Consider the following 21,605-nt stretch of genomic DNA (forward strand, 5'->3'; position numbering starts at 1 on the left):
ATCAGTCTGGCGGCATCATTCATAACTATCTGCAGTCTTGCCAGAAGTTTTCCTGGGAGACCGAGGTAGAGGGAGTTGCCGTAGTCTAGTCTTGATATAATTAGGGCTGATACAGCTAATCTAAGGGTGTCAAAGATAAGAAGGGGGGCCAATTTGCGTAGCTGTCTCAGCAAGCCTGTGCAAGTTCCTACTATTGCCGATACCTGTTGGGCCATGGATAGCTTGGCATCGATGTTCAGGCCCAGGCTTTTTACAGCCTGTGCCGGCTCTGGGTATTTGCCTAGTTCTTGAGGCCAGAAGAGATTGCTCCAGGGGTTGGCATCAGTGGTGATGGCCAGCACCTCTCTTTTATCTGGATTGATCTTTAGAGAGTTGGCCGTCATCCAGTTGACAGTGAATTTGACGATGTTCTAAACTCTGGCCTGGGCGATTGGAGAATTATCAATCTGAATGGTGATTTGGGTGTCGTCGGCGTTGTTGTATATCTGGCACTCCGTCTGATTCTGTGCGGCTATCAAAGGTTGGCGATAGGCATTGAACAGAAGGGGTGACAGTGCCGACCCCTGTGGAACCCCGCAGGGAAGTGTGCCTACGTTGGATACTGCATCAGTCAGGTGTATTCTCTGGGAATGACCATCCAGAAAGGACGTGAGCCATGTCAGTGCCTGGCCCTGAACTCCTCGATCAGATATCCGCGACAGGAGTAAGTCATGACTGACTGTATCACATGCCGCGGATAGATCTAGCAGAATCGGGGCGCGTGGTTTTTTGGTGTCCGCCCTCAGTCTTAATCCATCCAATACTGAGAGCATAACCAGTCCCGTGCTGTGGTGGGCCCGGAAGCCTGATTGGTTAGTTTGCAAGAGACGATGGACTTCCAGGTGATGTGACAGTGCGAGAAGTACATGCTGTTCTAGAACCTTTGAAAGGAATGGGAGTTGGGAGATCGGCCGAAAATTCTTCAGGTTCTTAGTGTCGGCCCCCACTTTTTTTAAGAGCGGAATCACACGTGCCTCCTTGAAGTCCTTGGGGACTTTTCCTGTCTCCAGGGATGTGTTGAGAAGTGAAAGGATCTCGGCCTTGATCCCAGGAAAGGCCATCCTGAAAATCCAAGGGGGGCATGAGTCCGCAGGTGAACCTGATTTCACACGCCCTAAAAGTAGAGCCAGAGAATCAGGCGTGACCACAGGAAAGGAGGCGAGAGGTTTATCAAAGAAGGGGGCCTGGGGCGTAGGTTCTAAAAGGCAGGGGAGCGTAGGGGTACGCAGGATTTCAGTCAGAAGATCCTCTACTTTAGAGGTTAAGAAGGTTTGGAATAAATTGCTGTCTTCCCTACAAAAGGAAGGCTTCTGTGCCCATGGGAAAACTACAATTAGAAGGCTTTGACAGGCATTCTGTCATCAATTCGGCTCGCCAAAGCAACCAGATCCCCCCCAACAGCGGATAATCTGTGTGTTACGCCATGGCTACAAATTTAGAATATTTTGATTAAAACAGGTTCTTTCTAATCACTTCCGGTTCCTGGGCGTTTTCTCAACAAAATAGGTGTTCGCATAGTCACTGACAGGGCTTCAGTTGTCAGAGTAATTAATCAAAGCGATGAGGTGGAGGGTAACGGATATGTATTGCTTCTTTTATGGAATAATTCACATGTAAAGATATGTGGTAAACCGACCGACATAGTGATTCGGAGAGAAAGTAGGGTAGAGCTGGTTAATGACTTCGCCAACAAGTATGGCTCTGTGTCCATTGCTCAGTTTAGATACGGTCTCCCACAAACAAACTTTTCTCGATTTTGTAACTTGTGATTGCGATCACCAAGTTACATTTAGTTAATTCCACCCTTGACATCAAACTCTGGCAAGAGATATTTTGTTCAGCATTTAGACATTCATGCAAACTGGATGCCATCGCTTTATTAATCTTCAGTGGACGATATACAGATTGTCAAAGAAAGGCTGGAGGGCTTCAAACATGTTTCGGCTCTGTAATGAAGAAGGCGGGCTGGTACAGGTGATGGGGGAGTGCGGGATAATGCCACCTTTCTGATTGGCTGAAGTACAGTTACGCTTTGGTAAAAGTTTTACTTTGACATCCTTGCAGATCTCTCCGCTCCTGCTTCTTATGTATTACTTTGTGATTTATTAATAGCTGTTGCGTCCACCCGTCTCACGCATGGCTGGACACATGGAGACGAGATATGGCTGCACACCTTGGGGGCTGGGGTACCCATGTATGCTACAAGATGTGACGATGTCCCTCGAATGCTGATGTCCAGAACTACCAAAATAATTGTGGATGTGATTGAACGCTTTTCTTCTAAAGATAAATCCTCCTTATTTTAATTTTAATAGTCCTAAGGTTTCCAAGGGGGAGAGACACCCTTATTTTTCAAACCCTTTGCTCTTGTCGACATATTTGAAGATACAGATTATTTAATTCAGTCTCTACATTCTTTCTCATTTTCCTTCTTTCCTGCATTATTTTGTATGCTAAGTTCTGTTATCTCTTGTAATAAGGGATGCTTAGAATCATAGCAGTATTTATGGAAGGCCATTACTGGGCTTCGGGAATGAATTCATTGGTCCCATGCTTACTGCGCCACTGGATTCAAGTTAGCCTGGCTGATGAGGGGTGAAACCCTGAAACTGGTCTCAGGATGTTTGTTTCCGGTCCAAGAAAGACCCGGCTTGGCAGTTCGGGCTGAACTGTTCCCATGAGAAACAGGGTCAAGACTGATTTGCATATGGCTGGGTCCAAACTGCGGTGGCGGAGTGAGCTAAAGAACAGTGGATTAAATCCAGCTCTCTGTGACTTCCGTTCATCATTTGTTCCTTTTGCTTTTGTCACCCTATAGGTTGTGAGCAACAAAGCCCATTCATAGTTTACAACTTTGTGTACGTTCAGCACACAGACCACATCATCACCAACATCCACTGTCTGCATGTAAAATATAAATAGTAGTGTACAGTGAAACTTTGTGCAGCAAAATGACAATCACCTGATAGTAATGGCCACATAGAAAGATCAAATAAAGAAATGGAGATGAGCCAATGAGGCATATGCATGTGTAGGGGCATGCAGAGGACTCCTACATTTGTAAATATTGTCTTTCTATATGTAAGATAATTGAGAACTATCCTTTATGTGTAGGAGTATCACAGCAGCATCGCAGATGAGCATATAAGTTAAGAGGGACTTGTATTTGTAAGAGACCTAGGTTTCATGGGAATTTTGAAGTGCTTTTTACGTCTCTCCTCAAACAGTGCATGGCCTGTTGCTTGCAAAACATTTCTTTACATAAAGGGCAATTAAAGTCCGTCCATTGCTTACTATTCGTCGGGTTCAATGTCAGTCTTATTTCCTGGCTCCTGTTTCGTCTGAGTGTGCTGGTTTCTTTTTCGGTTTGTGTTTCCCACGACCCTGGAGCATGGACCAAATACTGCGTCATTTTTTGGAGAGGGTACTTCTGCTTTCTATCTTGGCCTATTTGTTCTTCTACTTGCAGCATTTTGTAAAAGTGTATATGTTTTAGCTTCTCTTGCTCCTGGTTTTTGCCCCGCTCTGCTGCTTTCAGTGCTTGATTCCCATTTTTGTTCCCTTTTACTTTTTATCCTCTCCCCTTCTACTATTTGGTGCAACATAACAACACTAGCATGCCACAGTTTGTTAATCTTACTTTTAACGATCATTTCAAGACACATTAATGGCTTGTGCTATCTCTAATAAATAGTTGGTTATTTAGCAGTTAGTTGTTTAGTTAGTAATTTAGTTTGCAACAAAGGGTATTCTTGGTACGTGTGTTGTGATTTATAGGTGTCTTACGCATGGTAAAATGTTTTATGCAGACAACTCAGAGTGTTTTCAATTGATTTATGTTTGCACGATTACGGGTTGAATAGAACATTCTAGTGTAAATATAACACATTGTAAAACGCATTTTTGCTTGTTTGGCTGCTCTTGTTGAGCTGCCTCCTGTAGGTTAATGTGTACATTGTAACAAAGTTTACCATACCATACAATGACAGGCAAAACATACTATATGACAGGCCATTCCATACCATGGTATACAGTGACAGGTCATACCATACTATACAATGACAGGCTATACCATACTATACGACAGGCCTTTCCATACCATGGTATACAATGACAGGTCATACCATCCTATACAATGACAGGCTATACCATACTATACGACAGGCCATTCCATACCATGGTATACAGTCACAGGTCATACCATCCTATACAATGACAGGCTATACCATACTATATGACAGGCCATTCCATACCATGGTATACAGTGACCGGTAATACCATACTATACAATGACAGGCAAAACATACTATACGACAGGCCATTCCATACCATGGTATACAATGACAGGTCATACCATCCTATACAATGACAGGCTATACCATACTATACGACAGGCCATTCCATACCATGGTATACAGTGACCGGTCATACCATACTATGCAATGACAGGCAAAACATACTATATGACAGGCCATTCCATACCATGGTATACAATGACAGGTCATACCATCCTATACAATGACAGGCTATACCATACTATACGACAGGCCATTCCATACCATGGTATACAGTGACCGGTCTTACTATACTATAAGACAGGCAATACATACTTTATGACAGGCCATTCCACACAATGGTATAAAGTGACAGGTCATACCCTACAATACAATGACAGGCGGAACATACTATACGACAGCACATTCCATACCATAGTATACAGTGACCGGTCATACCATACTATAAAACGACAGGCCATACCATATCTTACAATACTTTACAATGGCAGGCCATATCATACCATAGTACACTATACAATGACAAGCCATACCACACCATACCATACTGTACAATGACAGGCCATATCATACCATAGCATACTATACAAGGACAGGCCATACCATATACAATGACATGTCATATCATACCATATTATACAATGACAAGCCATAATATAGCACACTGTACAGTGACAGGCTATACTATATCAGAACATACGATACAATGACAGGCCATACCATACTGTACAGTGGAAGGCGTTATCATACTATACAAATGTTATCATGCATACATATCATATATATATATATATATATATATATATATATATATATATATATATATATATATATATATTTAGATATAAATATATAGCCCCTTTTGTACAAACATTATACATCATGGCTAAAAATAACATTGACAAAGCCAGTAGAACAATAAATGTGGCATAGGTGAGACCTAGTGACTTTGCCAATGCTTGTTATATAAGTGTATGAAACTTCCATTTCCAGGAGCTCTGTGAGGCTCTGTTTATGGGTAACTGTTGTGTCAACGCTATGAGCAGACATCATATTGTGTCTCAGCAGCCGAAGAATCTCTTATTTACTTCTGTAGGATCTATGGAGGGCGTCTCCAGGTTTGAATTGTGTGTAACAAGAAGTACTTTGTGTAGGTGTTAGACAGGAACTTGTATGTATATATATATACAGTAAAGTAAAAACACCACTGAGGAGCACGCATACCCCGCAGTCTTGGAGATATGGGTATGTGAATGCTGACAGTTCCACCACAACTCATCAACCCCTACGACACACTGGTGGTGATGTGATCAATTGTAAAACATCACATCATAACACATTATTGCGACATGGTAATGAGTGACATGGTGATCGTAACGTGATAGTGTGGTCATAGCACATACCAAGTCAGGATGCAAAGAAGGCCATTGTTCTGAAGATAAGGTAACAGCACAAACGTGAATCGAGAGTTCACATGGACGTGGCATCTGGTGATGGCATGATTGTCGCTCTGTCTACACGTCGCTGATATCTCCCAAAAGTATGTGTTTGTCGCGTGTGCTGCTGTAGATCACGTGCTCTGCACACACCTGCCAAATGTATGGTCTCCTCAAAGGGTCCTAGGGGGTCCTAGGCTCCTCTCTCTGCTGTCGAGCTTCAACGGCGCGCTCTGTTCTCTTTGGGAATGCCGACTGCGAAGGCATCTACGAGGGCTTCCAACCAACGCCCCGGACCATGCACCTCACGTCACCATTCTCCTAAAATCACAGAGCGCATCTTACCTGCCCAGGTGCCACTACCATGGCTGCCCGGCAAGCAGAAGGAGGAGGTCAGGAAGCCATCAGAGTTCATCCGGCTCGCCCGCAGGTCCGGGCCTAGCGGGAGGGCCTGGTGGGCCCGACGCACCCAAAGTGTCCCTCTTGCCCTCCTAAAGCCATTCCCCGCTGGGCCAGTCTACATTGAGGTTTTTAGGTCTCGGCAAGCGAAGGCTGCGCTTGCGCAGTCTCGCTCGCGAGATTTAATGACTTGGAGAAGATGGGCTTGAACCCGCCCCTCTTCTCCCCTGTTCTCCATTGGCTGGCCTCTTGAATGCTGGCCAGCCACTGGAGAAGAGGTCAGTCACTCCGATTACACCCCGTCCTTTTCGGATCGGGGGGCGTGTTTTTTGCAAGAAGTCTCAAGGAGGAGATAACAGCAAAACACGCCCCCGAATCCGAAAACTACGCTGCCTTTCTCCGAGGCATTTCTGCTCTGCCTCGGAGAAAGGCGGTGGTGTCCAGCATCAGGTTCGTGCAGCTCGCAGCTTCCTCCTTGTTATTTTCTTGTAATCCCTGTTGTTGGGAACATTTCCTTGAACGTGCAGTTTAACGTTTCAAGGAACAGTGTTTGTTTGCGGCTGGGCTGCGGGGAAACAATCTTTTTTCCCGTCCTGCCACCCGAACTGCAGATTGCATAACACTGTGAGTGTTTCTTCTGAGAAGCGTCGTGTAGGCAGTAGGCAAAGCTGTAAATCGTGAGGAAGCCGAAGTAACACATTTTAAGATCAGTCTGTTCAACTTGAATAATTAATATGTACTGGGTATAAAGGGGAAAAGTAACTAGAGGAACAGAATTGTTACTGCGTTCCTAGATGCGAGAAGTTTATGAGCGGATGACAGCGTGATGAACCAATTAAAAAAAAACGCGAAGCTTTCTTCGAACTAGTATTCTTATAAACCTTGCTGCTAGGAACTTACTTTATATGACGCCGCTACTGAGAAAATTCAAACTAAGGTGGCTTGGAAGAGTCCATCAGATGTTCTTTCATACTGTGCTATTCTTACCGTACCTTGCCCGCTGGCGGTGCTGTGGGGGGATCATATGGGGTGGGGGGCGGGTATTTAGCAAAGTTCGTTTTTGACGCCTTGCGAGGGGGCGGGGCCGCGAGCTTCCATCAAGGGTCGGCCACCAGTTGCCTCACAACAGTAGGCTGAGTGACACAGCCTCCTAGCCCCTTCTGTTGCAGCGAAACAGTGGATGAATATTCATTTTCGCAATCATTAGGGTACCCTCCTTCATTGTTGAGAGAACTGAGGTAATTACATCAGTCATTGCGCGCATATTCCTTGTCATGATTTTATTTCTGGGGGGGAGAGGCATGCCTGCCAATTTATAAACTAACCTCACCGTGTGAGGAGGGGCGGTGCCTTGGAGGAGGCGGTTCCTGGTGCCAAGTGCTTTCTAAGAGGCAGTCTGCCCCTCACCAAGCCCCCACTCCCACGCAAAACAAGCATTTACAATGCAATGGTCTCGGCATTGTTCAAGTTAGAGCTATTGGAATTGCTCATGACATTATTTTTGTTTATGTTTTTGTTTTTAAAACATGTAAAGAAACGGCATTGTTATTTACAATGTCAATAGCTTCATCTGTGTGTGGGTGCAAATGCAATAGGTCTCGCATTGGAGAGTGATTAAGCTATTGACATTGTAAATAACAATGCCGTTTCTTTAACCCCTTCAGCGCTGGGCGAATTCCGCCGCGGTGCTGAAGGGTTCGTGCGCGGGCGGGCCCATGACGGAACGGTTCCGTCATGAGCACAGCTCAACCGTGGCTCATGACGGAACCGTTCCGTCATGAGCATGGAAGGGGTTAAATGTTTTAAAAACAAAAACATAAACAAAAATAATGTCATGAGCAATGCCAATAGCTCTAACTTTACCAATGCCGAGACCATTGCATTGTAAATGCTTGTTCCACTTCTACTTGTCGGACTGCCTCATTGCTTCACATTAGTGACAACTAGCAATGACTTAGGCTACTAAACGAGTCTGGGGACGAGTGTGACGTCAGCAGGAATCGACGCTGCTGTTATTGCACCTTCCCTCACCAAACCGGTGCCAACGTGCAAAATGGACTCTTCCCCGCCAGCAGGATACACCTGCTTTGTGCATGAAGCATCACACACAAGATGCTCCACCCTCATGAACACCCATCCCCCCCCCCCCGAAGCGGCGCATGCTCCACCCTCGTGAACCCCCATCCCCCCCCCCCCGAAGCGGCGCATACTCCACCCTCGTGAACCCCCATCCCCCCCCCCCCTGAAGCGGCGCATGCTCCACCCTCGTGTACCCCCATCCCACCTCCCCGAAGCGGCGCATGCTCCACCCTCGTGAACCCCCATCCCACCTCCCCGAAGCTGCGCACGTGAAATGTGCCTGGAGGGTCTCCTGTTGTGGCGCGCGTGCGGTTTGACTCTCTTAATCGACCACAAATGCCTCCTACTCTCTTTTTTAACCCTTTATCTTGCCCAGCGCTTTGACCTGGTCCTCTCTCATTTTAAGCGCTTTAGAAGCCATAAAATATGATTTTACATAATTTTTGTATGTGTCATATTAATGTTTAAGGGTCACAATCGTTAAGAGCATTCAGTTAGGGAATGTAAAAAGAAAGCCACATTCCAGTAGTAATTGTACTGGTGTTTGAAAACGAATAGGTTCCTAATTCTTAAGAGTGGGCATGCCTCAGAGCTTGTTGCTGGCGTTGTCTCAAGCGATGCACCCAGTTTGTTGGAATAAGCGTCAGAAAGTAAAACAAAGCTAGTTAGTGAGCCAAAGATATGGGAGGGGGGTTGATAACTAACATTATGCAGCCAATATGTTGCATTTTTTGCTGTTTTCACTTCTTATAAACGCTGCCGCTACTATTCTGTCTGTTCTTATAATAGTTGCTGTACATAACGTATGGCCTGGGATAGGACTTTGGTTTAAAAATAAATCTTTAAAATATATCGATTTGTTTGCTGGAGTTCTCGAGTCTGCCTTTCTATTAAGAAAGAGGGTTTGAATTCCACTTATTGATCCTGTGATATTTTATAGAATTGATTGTTCCCTGAAATACATCTCACTCTCGCATTGCTCAGTGGGTTGTGGGGTGGTTGCAGTCCAACTGGGTTTCTGTCTCGTGTGGGCATGTTGACAAAGTTGCCAGGGGGTCTAGAAAGCCTATTCCCCAGCCATGTCAACGCGCCACCCCAACTGCGGAGATCTTTGTGCACCCAGCAAGTTTCAAGGTACAATAGCAGTAAGATACCTCTGGTGGTTAATGCACTTGCTGAGGAGATCTTTTTGTGCAGTCATAGGTTTGACATATAAAATAGCACAAAGGGTTAATGTGTCTGCTGCAAAGCACAGCAGGTTAACACGCAGGTCACAGGTTTGTATTTATTTTAAATGGCCGAGTTGGATACTGCTTTTGTCAGCGGGATACACGGATGCGTGTTATGTTATGGAACAAACAGATCTTGCTAGCCTTCTACAGACTACACATAACTTTTACAATACAGGGAAAAGTCAAACCATGCCTCTGCCTCTGACATTCTCTTAAACACTTGTGGGGTGACAAGGTGTATTCATGTCATTCGCATTGGGGTGTTGAACGCCAGCTGGCCCGCAGCCAAGGTTAGACTCGAACACACGGAGTGCTGATGGTCCTGTAAGTGAGGCATTTGACTTGAGTCCACCTGGAGCTGAAAGTAAAGTGCCTCCCTCAGCCCCTGCAGGCTGGTGATCTGAAAGCGAAGCACACAGAGAGGGCGTCACTGAAGTCTTCCGCTGTGGATAAACTGCACCGGGAGACAGCACTTGCCTGTGGGGCCGGCCGGGATCCGGCTCAAATATAGCAGGTGCCTGGCGGGGCTGGCATCTGCAGAATCCCGTTCTATTCCGGCACTCTGTTTCACCCCATAATCAAGGCAGCCTCACAGGCACAGATTATGTGCCTGTTCACTTAAATATCAAGCAAAAACGAATGATATTATAAGCGGAACAGACAGACAGTCGTTTAAAACTAGGAAGTTAGAAGAGATAGGAGTAAAGTGTGTCCGCCGTGCTTGAGGGACAGGCCGTAATTATGTAATTATATATTGGAAGCAAAAGGTTTGCGTTATTGTTTGTAATATCTCTTCTAAAACTAACTTTGGTATGGGCACCACCTTCATGCATTGGCTGCGTGATTGTGGGGGCGGTGGGACGGTGTTCTGCTTTGTCCCTGTTCTTTTATGCTACAGAACTGACCCGGTGGCCCCTGGCAGGATAGCGCCCCCTGACACCTATGGCGCCGGTGGTCTCCCCTGGCACAGACTGTGTTCCAGTCTGAGCCTGTGTGTTCTGCCCCGGCATGTGCCCCGAGCCGCCCTGGTGTTCTCCGGCGGGGCTCTGTGCTACCCCCTTACATCTCTTGTACATGTGATCACTGATCGCGCCTACAACAGGTTGTGTTCCCCCTTAGCCTGTATGTTCTGCCCCGGTATGTGCACAGCGCTGCCCCCGTGTGCTCCGCACTCGGTGCTGCCCCCTCACACCTATGGCGCGGGCTGTGCTCCAGTTTGAGCCTGTGTGTTCAGCCCCGGTAGGAGTCTAGAGCTGCCCGGTGTTGTCCGGCGGAGCTTGGCGCGCTGCCCAGTGCCACACCACCTCGACGGCCCCTCCTGGCACAGGATGTTTGCCACAACCTGTGCAGCCTGTATGTGTGGACTTGTGCACAGAGCTGGCGGCTGCTGCTGCCCCCTGCTGGCCACCGCTTCAGTTTCGGTCTCAGTTTCGCTCCCGGTGGATTCACCGGACAGCGGCCTGGGCAGAGCAGCGGGCACGGAGGGAGCAGCGCCGCTGCCCACCGAGCACGGGGCACACCGGGGGACCCTGTGCCGAGGAGCACGGCGGGGTCAGCAGCGGCGCCGGAATCAGCGTCACGGTGACAAACATTAAATAAGTGCGCTTCCTCAAAATGGAGAGTGGGACGGAGGCGGGGTGCGGGGAGAGGCCGCTTTCCTGTCCCGGGGCCCGCTGCTAGGTGGGGGCTCCATGCGGGGGCCCACCCATTGGTACCGGCTGCTGCAGGCTCAGCAGGACTCTGCACACCGAGAGGTAAGCACAGGACCCGGGGGTCTTATGTAAGTAAAGGTGTCTCAAGCGCCAACCAGACGCAAGGGGCATCGAGGCGCTGCATAGACATTATACAAGGATAGCGCAGTGCTCACTGCACCCCGTGAGGTAAGCACAGGGCCAAAGACGTTATGTACGGGGGTGTCGAGCGCTAACCATACTTGAGGGGCATCGAGGCACTGTATAGAACTGTACAAGAATAATGAGGTGAGCAGAGAATGCCCGTAGATCTTATGCAAGGTGAGCTCCAGCACTAACCAGCCCCGAGGGGCATCGCGGCGCTATACAGAGATTGTACAATAATTATCTAGCGCCTATGGCCGGAGTGCACATTGGACTCAGACATACAGGAAGAGGTAAAATTATTATGTCAGCTTCTGCCCCGCCCCCTCTCCGTTTCTCTCCCTCACACTTGTTGTCTCGGGTTCTGTTTCCCCGCCTCACTTTCTCTTCCATCCCCTGTCCCTTTCTGTCCCTCCTTCTTTTCTCCCTTGCCTGTTTCCTTTCCTGACTCATCACCTCATCTTGCTTTCTTACAGAACTCCATCTTTTTCTCGTCTCTCGCACACACTCTTCTCGTCTTTCTGTCTGTACGTATCTCGTAATCTCAGGGCCCCTCTCTGTCTCTCTCCGACACTGTCTCTCATCTCTTTCTGTTTCTCCTTTTGTCTCGTCCTTACTTTTTCCATGTGTGTCAGTCTGTTTCTCACATCCTTTCACATTACGCCTTTTCAACAGCTCGACTCGCATCACCCCCCCTCTCTCCCGCCTGTCTGACATTGCCCCCCACACCCCTCCCTGGGTATCTGCCATGCGTATCTCTCACCCCCCCCCCCTTCCATCTTTCCTGTCACCCACGGGTTCGTTTCTCTCTCCCCTTTGCATATTTCTCTATTTTCTCCCTTCCTCCATCCTTGGGTCTGTGTTGCTCATGTCCCCCCCCCCCCCCCCCCTGCCACCTCTGTATATTTCTTTCTAACTGGCTGTGACCACATAGACGTCGTTATGTAACAAACGCTGATTGAATAACGCGTGTTTTTAATGTTTCCATTATAGTAAGGCGCACCCCGGAAGTAGTCGCCAATGTCCGGGTTGGAAGGGGAGGGGCTAGCTGCGGGGACTCTGGGCTCCCCGGTCTCACGTTCTGGTCCTGCAGGGGAGGGTGAGACGATCAGTGGAGGGGTGGGAGTGACTGGTGAACATGCAGGAAGTCGTTATTTTCCAGACTGACCAAAAGAGCCGGTAAACAGCCCATTCCAGTTAAGAGTCCAGTTTGCAGCAGTTGAGTGTTGTAGGAAGGGTTGAAAGGTTCTTGAGAGCCAATGTGATGTTAGATGCATTTTGCACCCGGTTGTGGTGACCAATAGAGTTTACAGTTCAGAGGGAACTGAATGATGTCAGTTGATTATTATCATAACTATTGTAAGCTTAAATAGTGATTTCTGTGTAATAAAGCATCTCAGCGTTTTTATATTAAGTGATTTGTGTATGTTTTCTACACCGAAAAAAAATCATAGTATATATTTTAAAACATTTCCAAGCTATGAGTGTTGTGCAGCCGACTCTGCCCAGCCTTCCTGACTTACAACCTGCCAATTTCTTTCCTGTCCTGTGACCTTCCCCGACCTCGGAAAGAAACATGCCTGCACGCATGTGACTGACTCTCCCCAGTCCAAATGGCCTTTCAAAGCCACTGGCCTTGCCCGACGCGTGACGCCTTCCCACCCTTTCAGTAACGCCAATCTCTCTGCAAGCACTGTGACTGACTTCACCACTGCCCCACTGGCCTTTCAAAGATTGTTGTCTCTGACCTGACCCATGGCTAACCCCGTGCCAGCCTGTCGGAGACACCTGTCTTTGCAAAAGCCATGTGACTGACTCTGACACAGCCCTACTGGCTCGCGAGTCGCAGTGTGCCTAGTTTTAGTGTCTCTACTCTGTGTAAGTGGGAGGCCAGAACCACCAGTAGGGCTCGTGAGTCATAGTGTGCCTTGTTTAAGTGTCTGTACTCAGAGAGTAAGTGTGGGAAGCCAGAACCACCAGTGGGGCTCGTGAGCCATAGTGTGCCTTGTTTAAGTGTCTGTACTCAGAGAGTAAGTGTGGGAAGCCAGAACCACCAGTGGGGCTTGTGTGCCGTAGTGTGCCTTGTTTAAGTGTCTGTACTCAGAGAGTTAGTGTGGGAAGCCAGAACCACCATTGGGGCTTGTGAGCCGTAGTGTGCCTGGTTTAAGTGTCTGTACTCAGAGAGTAAGTGGGAGGGCAGAACCACCAGTGGGGCTCGTGAGCCATAGTGTGCCTGGCTTAAGTGTCTACTCAGAGAGTAAGTGTGGGAGGCCAGAATCACCAGTGGGGCTCGTGAGCCATAGTGTGTCTGGTTTAAGTGTCTGTACTCAGAGAGTAAGTGGGAGGGCAGAACCACCAGTGGGGCTTGTGAGCCGTAGTGTGCCTGGCTTAAGTGTCTACTCAGAGAGTAAGTGTGGGAGGCCAGAATCACCAGTGGGGCTCGTGAGCCATAGTGTGCCTGGTTTAAGTGTCTCTACTCAGAGAGTAAGTGTGGGAAGCCAGAACCACCAGTGGGGCTTGTGAGTCCTAGAGTGTCTGGTTTAAGTGTCCACTCAGAGAGTAAGTGGGAGGGCAGAACCACCAGTGGGGCTCGTGAGCCATAGTGTGCCTTGTTTAAGTGTCTGTACTCAAAGAGTAAGTGTGGGAGGCCAGAACCACCAGTGGGGCTCGTGAGCCATAGTGTGCCTTGTTTAAGTGTCTATACTCAGAGAGTAAGTGTGGGAAGCCAGAACCACCATTGGGGCTTGTGAGCCGTAGTGTGCCTGGTTTAAGTGTCTGTACTCAGAGAGTAAGTGTGGGAATCCAGAACCACCAGTGGGGCTTGTGAGCCGTAGTGTGCCTGGTATAAGTGTCTCTACTCAGAGAGTAAGTGGGAAGCCAGAGCCACCAGTGGGGCTCATAAGTCGTAGCGTGCCTGGTTTAAGTGTCTCTACTCAGAGAGTAAGTGTGGGAAGTCAGAGCCACCAGTGGGGCTCATAAGTCTTAGCGTGCCTGGTTTAAGTGTCTCTACTCAGAGAGTAAGTGTGGGAAGTCAGAGCCACCAGTGGGGCTCGTGAGTCGTAGTGTGCCTGGTTTAAGTGTCTACTCAGAGAGTAAGTGTGGGAGGCCAGAACCACCAGTGGGGCTCGTGAGTCATAGTGTACCTGGTTTAAGTGTCTCTACTCAGAGAGTAAGTGTGGGAAGCCAGAACCACCATTGGGGCTTGTGAGCCGTAGTGTGCCTGGTTTAAGTGTCTGTACTCAGAGAGTAAGTGTGGGAATCCAGAACCACCAGTGGGGCTCGTGAGCTGTAGTGTGCCTGGTATAAGTGTCTCTACTCAGAGAGTAAGTGGGAAGCCAGAGCCACCAGTGGGGCTCATAAGTCGTAGCGTGCCTGGTTTAAGTGTCTCTACTCAGAGAGTAAGTGTGGGAAGTCAGAGCCACCAGTGGGGCTCATAAGTCTTAGCGTGCCTGGTTTAAGTGTCTCTACTCAGAGAGTAAGTGTGGGAAGTCAGAGCCACCAGTGGGGCTCGTGAGCTGTAGTGTGCCTGGTTTAAGTGTCTACTCAGAGAGTAAGTGTGGGAGGCCAGAACCACCAGTGGGGCTCGTGAGTCATAGTGTGCCTGGTTTAAGTGTCTCTACTCAGAGAGTAAGTGGGAGGGCAGAACCACCAGTGGGGCTCGTGAGTCGTATTGTGCCTGGTTTAAGTGTCTGTACTCAGAGAGTAAGTGTGGGAGGCCAGAACTACCAGTGGGGCTTGTGATTCGTAATGTGCCTGGTTTAGGTGTCTCTACTCAGAGCGTAAGTGTGGGAAGCCAGAATCACCAGTGGGGCTTGTGAGTCATAGTGTGTCTGGTTTAAGTGTCTACTCAGAGAGAAAGTGGGAGGGCAGAACCACCAGTGCGGCTCGTGAGTTGTAGTGTGCCTGGCTTAAGTGTCTGTACTCAGAGAGTAAGTGTGGGAGGCCAGAACCACCAGTGCGGCTCGTGAGTTGTAGTGTGCCTGGTTTAAGTGTCTGTACTCAGAGAGTAAGTGTGGGAGGCCAGAACCACCAGTGCGGCTCGTGAGCCATAGTGTGCCTGGCTTAAGTGTCTGTACTCAGAGAGTAAGTGTGGGAGGCCAGAACCACCAGTGGGGCTCGTGAGTCATAGTGTGCCTGGCTTAAGTGTCTGTACTCAGAGAGTAAGTGTGGGAGGCTAGAACCACCAGTGGGGCTCGTGAGTCATAGTGTGCCTGGTTTAAGTGTCTGTACTCAGAGAGTAAGTGTGGGAGGCCAGAACCACCAGTGCGGCTCGTGAGTTGTAGTGTGCCTGGTTTAAGTGTCTCTACTCAGAGAGTAAGTGGGAGGGCAGAACCACCAGTGTGGCTCGTGAGTCGTATTGTGCCTGGTTTAAGTGTCTGTACTCAGAGAGTAAGTGTGGGAGGCCAGAACTACCAGTGGGGCTTGTGATTCGTAATGTGCCTGGTTTAAGTGTCTCTACTCAGAGAGTAAGTGTGGGAAGCCAGAATCACCAGTGGGGCTTGTGAGTCGTAGTGTGTCTGGTTTAAGTGTCTACTCAGAGAGTAAGTGTGGGAGGTCAGAACCACCAGTGGGGCTCGTGAGTCCTAGAGTGCCTGGTTTAAGTGTCTACTCAGAGAGTAAGTGTGGGAGGTCAGAACCACCAGTGGGGCTAGTGAGTCCTAGAGTGCCTGGTTTAAGTGTCTCTACTCAGAGAGTAAGTGTGGGAGGCCAGAACCACCAGTGGGGCTAGTGAGTCGTAGTGTGTCTGGTTTAAGTGTCTACTCAGAGAGTAAGTGTGGGAGGCCAGAACCACCAGTGGGGCTCGTGAGTTGTAGTGTGCCTGGTTTAAGTGTCTGTACTCAGAGAGTAAGTGTGGGAGGCCAGAACTACCAGTGGGGCTTGTGATTCGTAATGTGCCTGGTTTAAGTGTCTCTACTCAGAGAGTAAGTGTGGGAAGCCAGAATCACCAGTGGGGCTTGTGAGTCGTAGTGTGTCTGGTTTAAGTGTCTACTCAGAGAGAAAGTGTGGGAGGCCAGAACCACCAGTGGGGCTTGTGAGTCGCAATGTGTCTGGTTTAAGTGTCTCTACTCAGAGAGTAAGTGGGAGGACAGAACCACCAGTGGGGCTTGTGTGCCGTAGTGTGCCTTGTTTAAGTATCTGTACTCAGAGAGTAAGTGTGGGAAGCCAGAACCACCAGTGGGGCTCGTGAGTCGTAGCACGCCTGGTTTAAGTGTCTCTACTCGGAGAGTAAGTAGGAAGGCAGAACAAGTATTGGGCCTCGTGAGTCGTAGTGTGCCTGGTTTAAGTGAATCTACTCAGAGAATTTGTCATTGTCCTTCATAAATGCTGGCTTCTGATTCGTCAATAGGCTTGTTAGTCCCTCCTTAGTACCGCCTTGTCTTCATTTGTAACCTCCCATGAGAACTGACCCTTTTACTTCAGTTGTTACACGGCATGTCTTATTTAGTCTGTAAGCACTATTTTCTTTAATGGTTTCTCCTACTGCTGACACGACATGCTTTACTGCATCATTCAGCGCACCATGCGCGCTTTCACGGGGCGCTTTTACAAAAAAAGCATTTGTTTGTCAACTTGACAAACAAATACGTTTTTGGGTAAAAGCGCCCCATATCACCCTTTCAGTTTAATAGCAGCCGCGGACCTTTCTTTAGACACGGCTTGTCTAAAGAAAGGGGTGTGGCCACTAGTGAAAGCGCAGCATGGCGCGCTTGTAATCAACAGGCATTTGCAATGCAATAGCTCTCGCATTTTTTAAACTTTGACCTATTGGTATTGTAAATGACAATGCCTTTTATTATTGCAGGTTTTTTAAAACACAAATAAAAGGCATTGTCATTTACAATGCCAATAGCTCAAAGTCTCGCAATTGCGAGGCCTATTGCATTGCAAATGCTTGTTGTTTTAGACACAGATCAATAAGGGAGTGCAGAGGAAGTTTAGGTCTGGCTTGCCAGCGCAGCTGTCCGTAGACCTCGCTTTTATTGCCAATTATTTACCCTGCTACTGTCTGTTTGGTGTATCATTCCACTTCCTATGAAATGCTTGCATTGCATAAGGAACTATTTTACTATCCCAAAAGCACTCACACATTAAATTCATTATTTGATGGATGCATTGTACACAGGAAGCACTTGAGCTTGGTTTGTTTTCTACAGAGCACCATACTTTTTAAATGCCCTACTTTGGACCTATAATGAAATCCAGACCTGTTGGGTTTGCCAGTGCTTGTCTTCCATTGGTGTGTGCCAATGTCTCACTCTTTTCTTTGTGTTTCCCACAGCGTGAGCTCCCTCCTACCGGAGTCAGGCATCGTGGCGGACATTGACGTGGAGAGCGTGCTCTCCCAAAGCAGCGACAGCTTCTACGAGCTGAAGAGCCAGCCAATCGGCGTGAGGTAAGATGTCGGACATATTGTGAAATTGATGCTCTGGCCAAAGGCCAGAGATTTGCTTTTATTTTTCCGGACTTGAAGATCCCTTTTATTGCTCAAATCTATATTGCGCTACCAAACTGAAATCAAATGCTCTGAAGAGCAGCTACTGAATCTCAGCTGGGGTCATCGAAGATGGGCGTCACCACGGATTCCCGGCTCCTCATTGGTCCACAGCTTGCTTGGTGACGATGCAGTTGTTTGCTTCCCCTAAGGCAGGTTGACATTGTTTGATCTCTGATCCTGGAGTCTTGGCATTGGCTGAACCTAGGAGAACACTTTAGGCCTGCGTTGACTTTTTATTAAGTGGAATGACAGAGGGCCATAAGTATCGCGCCTTTTTCCTGTTTGCAAACGGGCTGGTTCTCAGAATAGGCCTGTTTGCGATTTGGAAAAAGCCTTTTGGGATGTATCATCCCAAAAGGCTATCGCAAAATAGAGAATTGCAAAATTTGCGATTCTCTATTTTGCGAATGCAATTAAGGAATTGAAAATTGCGATTCCTTAAATGCAATTCTGGAAGCACCAGAAATTTTCTATTTGGCCTTAAGGAATTGCAAATTACCACCAACTTCAAGTTGGTGGTAATTTGCGATTTTCATTAAAAAGCACTTTTTTGATTTTTTTAAAGTGCCATATGTCGCACATACATGCCTTTAGGGCATGTATGTGCACAAAATGTGCACACATGCATATTTTAGGGGTGCAACAGGGTGTCCTTTTAGCACCCTTGCAACCTTGAAATTGCATTCTCAATTTGCAATTCTCTAATTGGTAATCACAAATTGAGAATGTCTTCCCATTCATTCCTTTGGGCCTCCTAGCCCATAGGAATGAATGGGAAGGTATTCCTTATTTGCGAATCTCAATTTGCGATTCGCAAATAAGGAATATGTAGGATTCGCAAAATTTTTTGCAAATCCTACATACATTGCATTTTGCGATTCTCTAATTGCGATTCACTAAAAATCGCAATTTGAGAATTGCAAAACTCATTTTTGATACATATGGACCAGAGTCTTTGGGACAGGAAACCGGTAAATAGTTTTAATAAAACTGTTCCTTCATATTCCAAAGATACCAACTGCTGAAACAGGTTTGGGGCACTGCCAGTGCCCACCGAGGGTCAGCATTACTGTTACTGCTCGAGGCAGGGCTGAACAAGTTCTCACTCCTTGACATTAACTTCCAGAAAGGAGAGATGTACTCAGGCAGCCAGCAGTGTTCGTATTTGCAGTTAGTTATCTTACACCAGCTTCATCCAGGGTTTTTAAAGGTTCAAGGTGGTTTACTGTGTGCTGTCCCGAGTTGTGGAAAAGGAACTTCAGAAAGTCTGAGTTCTGGACTTAGTCAGGGAGGCAGGAAGGCTGGCTTCTCCTACGGTATCTAGCCAGACATCGGCCAGGGGGGATTGGACATCCTGATGGTGTCTGTTTTCTATCCTTCTTTGCCGTCCCTCTTCCTCGGAGCACTTTATCCCTGTGGAACACAGAAACTCCACACGCTCCCCTCAAGTGCACTCACATGTGTTCCCAGAGCTTGCACAATACTCCATATCCATATGCTTGTAAATGCAACGCGATGCATAGTGCGGCATGTGCGTTCTCCAGAGTAACATATGGGAGACATACTGCTAGGATAATGGATCACAGATGGATAAAACTGGTGCTACTGGTTAGTAATATCCCCCCAGCAGGCCAAATGCACAAGATGGCCGCCCGGCCTATCGACAGAAGGAAGAAAGAATGAAGTAAAAAAAAACTCATAGTACCGGCCAGCACTTTCTTAAAACTGAGGCGTTAAAAGAGAGAAGTTACATCGCCCATTGGACACTTAGGGAGTACTGGGCATACAGACACCTTAGAAAACAAGCATGTGTAATACAATAGGTCTCGCATTACTGATAGTTTGAGGTATTGCAACGCCAATAGCTCATACTTTCAGTAATGCAAGACCTAGTGCATTGCAAATGCTTGCGTAGTGAGCCAGGAACCAGCATTGCATGTCTCAGTGCAGTACCGCAAGCTGCTCCTAGAGGTCACTAGTGAGCAAGGCACCAGCACTGCATATCTAGGTGCAGTACCCCAAACTGCTCCTAGAGGTCACCAGTGAGCAAGGCACCAGCACTGCATGCCTAGGTGCAGTACCCCAAGCTGCTCCTAGAGGTCACTAGTGAGCAAGGCACCAGCACTGCATGTTTTAGTGCAGTACCACACGCTGCACCTAGAGGTCCCTAGTGAGCAAGGCACCAGCACTTCATGTCTAGGTGCAGTACCAAAAGCTGCTCCTAGAGGTCACTAGTGAGCAAGTCACCAGCACTGCATGTTTTAGTGCAGTACCGCACGCTGCTCCTAGAGGTCCCTAGTGAGCAAGGCACCAGCACTGCATGTCTCGGGGCAGTACCGCAAGATGCTCCTAGAGGTCCCTAGTGAGCAAGGCACCAGCACTGCATGTCTAGGTACAGTACCCCAAGCTGCCCCTAGATGTCCCTAGCGAGAAAGGCACCAGCACTGCATGTCTACAAAGTTGGAGTTATTGGCATTATAAATGGCAATGTTTTTTACCTAGCCATGTGCAGGGGACCTCTTTTGGTCACATATGGTATTGCACCCTGCAGAAGATATGGTAAATCTACCCTACCCATAATGCATTGCATGCAAGACAGTACTACGAGTACATTCAAATAGCTATGAACATATATACAATTAGTAGCTTTGAAATGTGACAAAAGAATTATTACATTAATTTCAGTTTAGGTTGTACTCTGTGTGGAGTTGATAAAGGGAAATGTATAGATGGTCTCATATAAATGTGAGATATTCTAGTGAATGAAGTAACCACTGGCAGCATAGCTTTGTGTGTCCTGCCTGAAGCCATTTAGGAAAACAGTGCCTTGAGGCTGCAAATAAAACCTAGGGAGTAACAACACATGTAACAAGGGGTGTCCTCATGGGAGGTTACAAGAAGAGACAAGGCCGTACTAAGCAGGGACTACTAAGCCTATAGACCAATTAAAAGCCACCATTTACAAAGGACAGGGACATGAGCCAATTAAAAAGATGGGTCGGAAATTGGGCGAAGCTTTATGCCCATATACTTAATACAGCATATACATAATACATAACATACATACATACCATATACAAACCATATACATAATACAGCATATCTGGAAGAGACAGCGCAAGCGCTGCCTTGGCGAGGCCTAAAGAGAAGAAAGTTGGGAAAGCGGGGTGCTGCGAGGACGCCCCCATTGTATTGCCGTTGCCTTTTCTAAGCCATGTCTGTTTTTTTCCTCTGTATCCCTTGCAGCCCCCAGTCGGTGCAACAGCCGCAGTCCTTGCCGCCCTCAACGCCCCTCTTCGGATCCAGCATGTCGTCCCGCATCCTGCTGCGGCAGCAGCTGATGCGCGCCCAGGACCAGGAGCAGGAGCGGCGGGAGAGGCAGCAGCAGCAGCAGCAGGCCGCCCAGTTCATGGCCGCCCCCGCCACGGCCGCCATCAGCGTCAGCCCGGCGGCTCGGCCGGCGTCTGCGCAGGTGCCGGTGGAGGTCCTGAAGGTAAGGAGGACGGCTTGTGGCTGCTCATAAAAAAGTCCCTCCATCCAAGACTGAGGAGGTCATCAGTACCATTCACTCCAGTCAAGTCCCTCCATCCCAGACTGAGGCGATACTCAGTATAATCCAGTCAGCTGTACATGATGGTGATGAAGATGGCACAGGCGAAAAAGATGTGAGGTCATCAGCCTGGAAATGGGGTATGTTCGCCTGAGGACCAATGACAGGTCTCCTGTGGCAATCTCTTGTTGTACAGGTCACTCTTATGCACTCAGTGCGAGAGGAATCCCCACATACTCTTTGA

The 21,605-nt window shown here is 47.9% G+C and overlaps 1 protein-coding gene across 2 annotated transcripts in view; it reads left to right on the top strand.

Annotated features, from left to right (window-relative positions):
- TFE3 (transcription factor binding to IGHM enhancer 3) overlaps positions 1-21,605 on the top strand; it is a 152,011-nt gene that overhangs the window by 57,089 nt on the left and 73,317 nt on the right. Inside the window, exons 1-3 of one of the 2 annotated variants that reach the window (XM_085629700.1) lie at positions 10,901-11,234; positions 17,596-17,709; positions 21,058-21,304. In XM_085629700.1, the coding sequence (XP_085485826.1) occupies positions 21,119-21,304 (186 nt within the window). In that variant the 5' untranslated portion in view covers positions 10,901-11,234; positions 17,596-17,709; positions 21,058-21,118. Of the gene's footprint in view, positions 1-10,900; positions 11,235-17,595; positions 17,710-21,057; positions 21,305-21,605 lie in introns of those variants that run through there. The other variant, XM_085629699.1, reaches the window with a different exon arrangement.

The sequence above is a fragment of the Triturus cristatus genome, chromosome 10, assembly GCF_964204655.1.
Source record: "Triturus cristatus chromosome 10, aTriCri1.1, whole genome shotgun sequence".
Classification (NCBI taxonomy): Eukaryota; Metazoa; Chordata; class Amphibia; order Caudata; family Salamandridae; genus Triturus; species Triturus cristatus.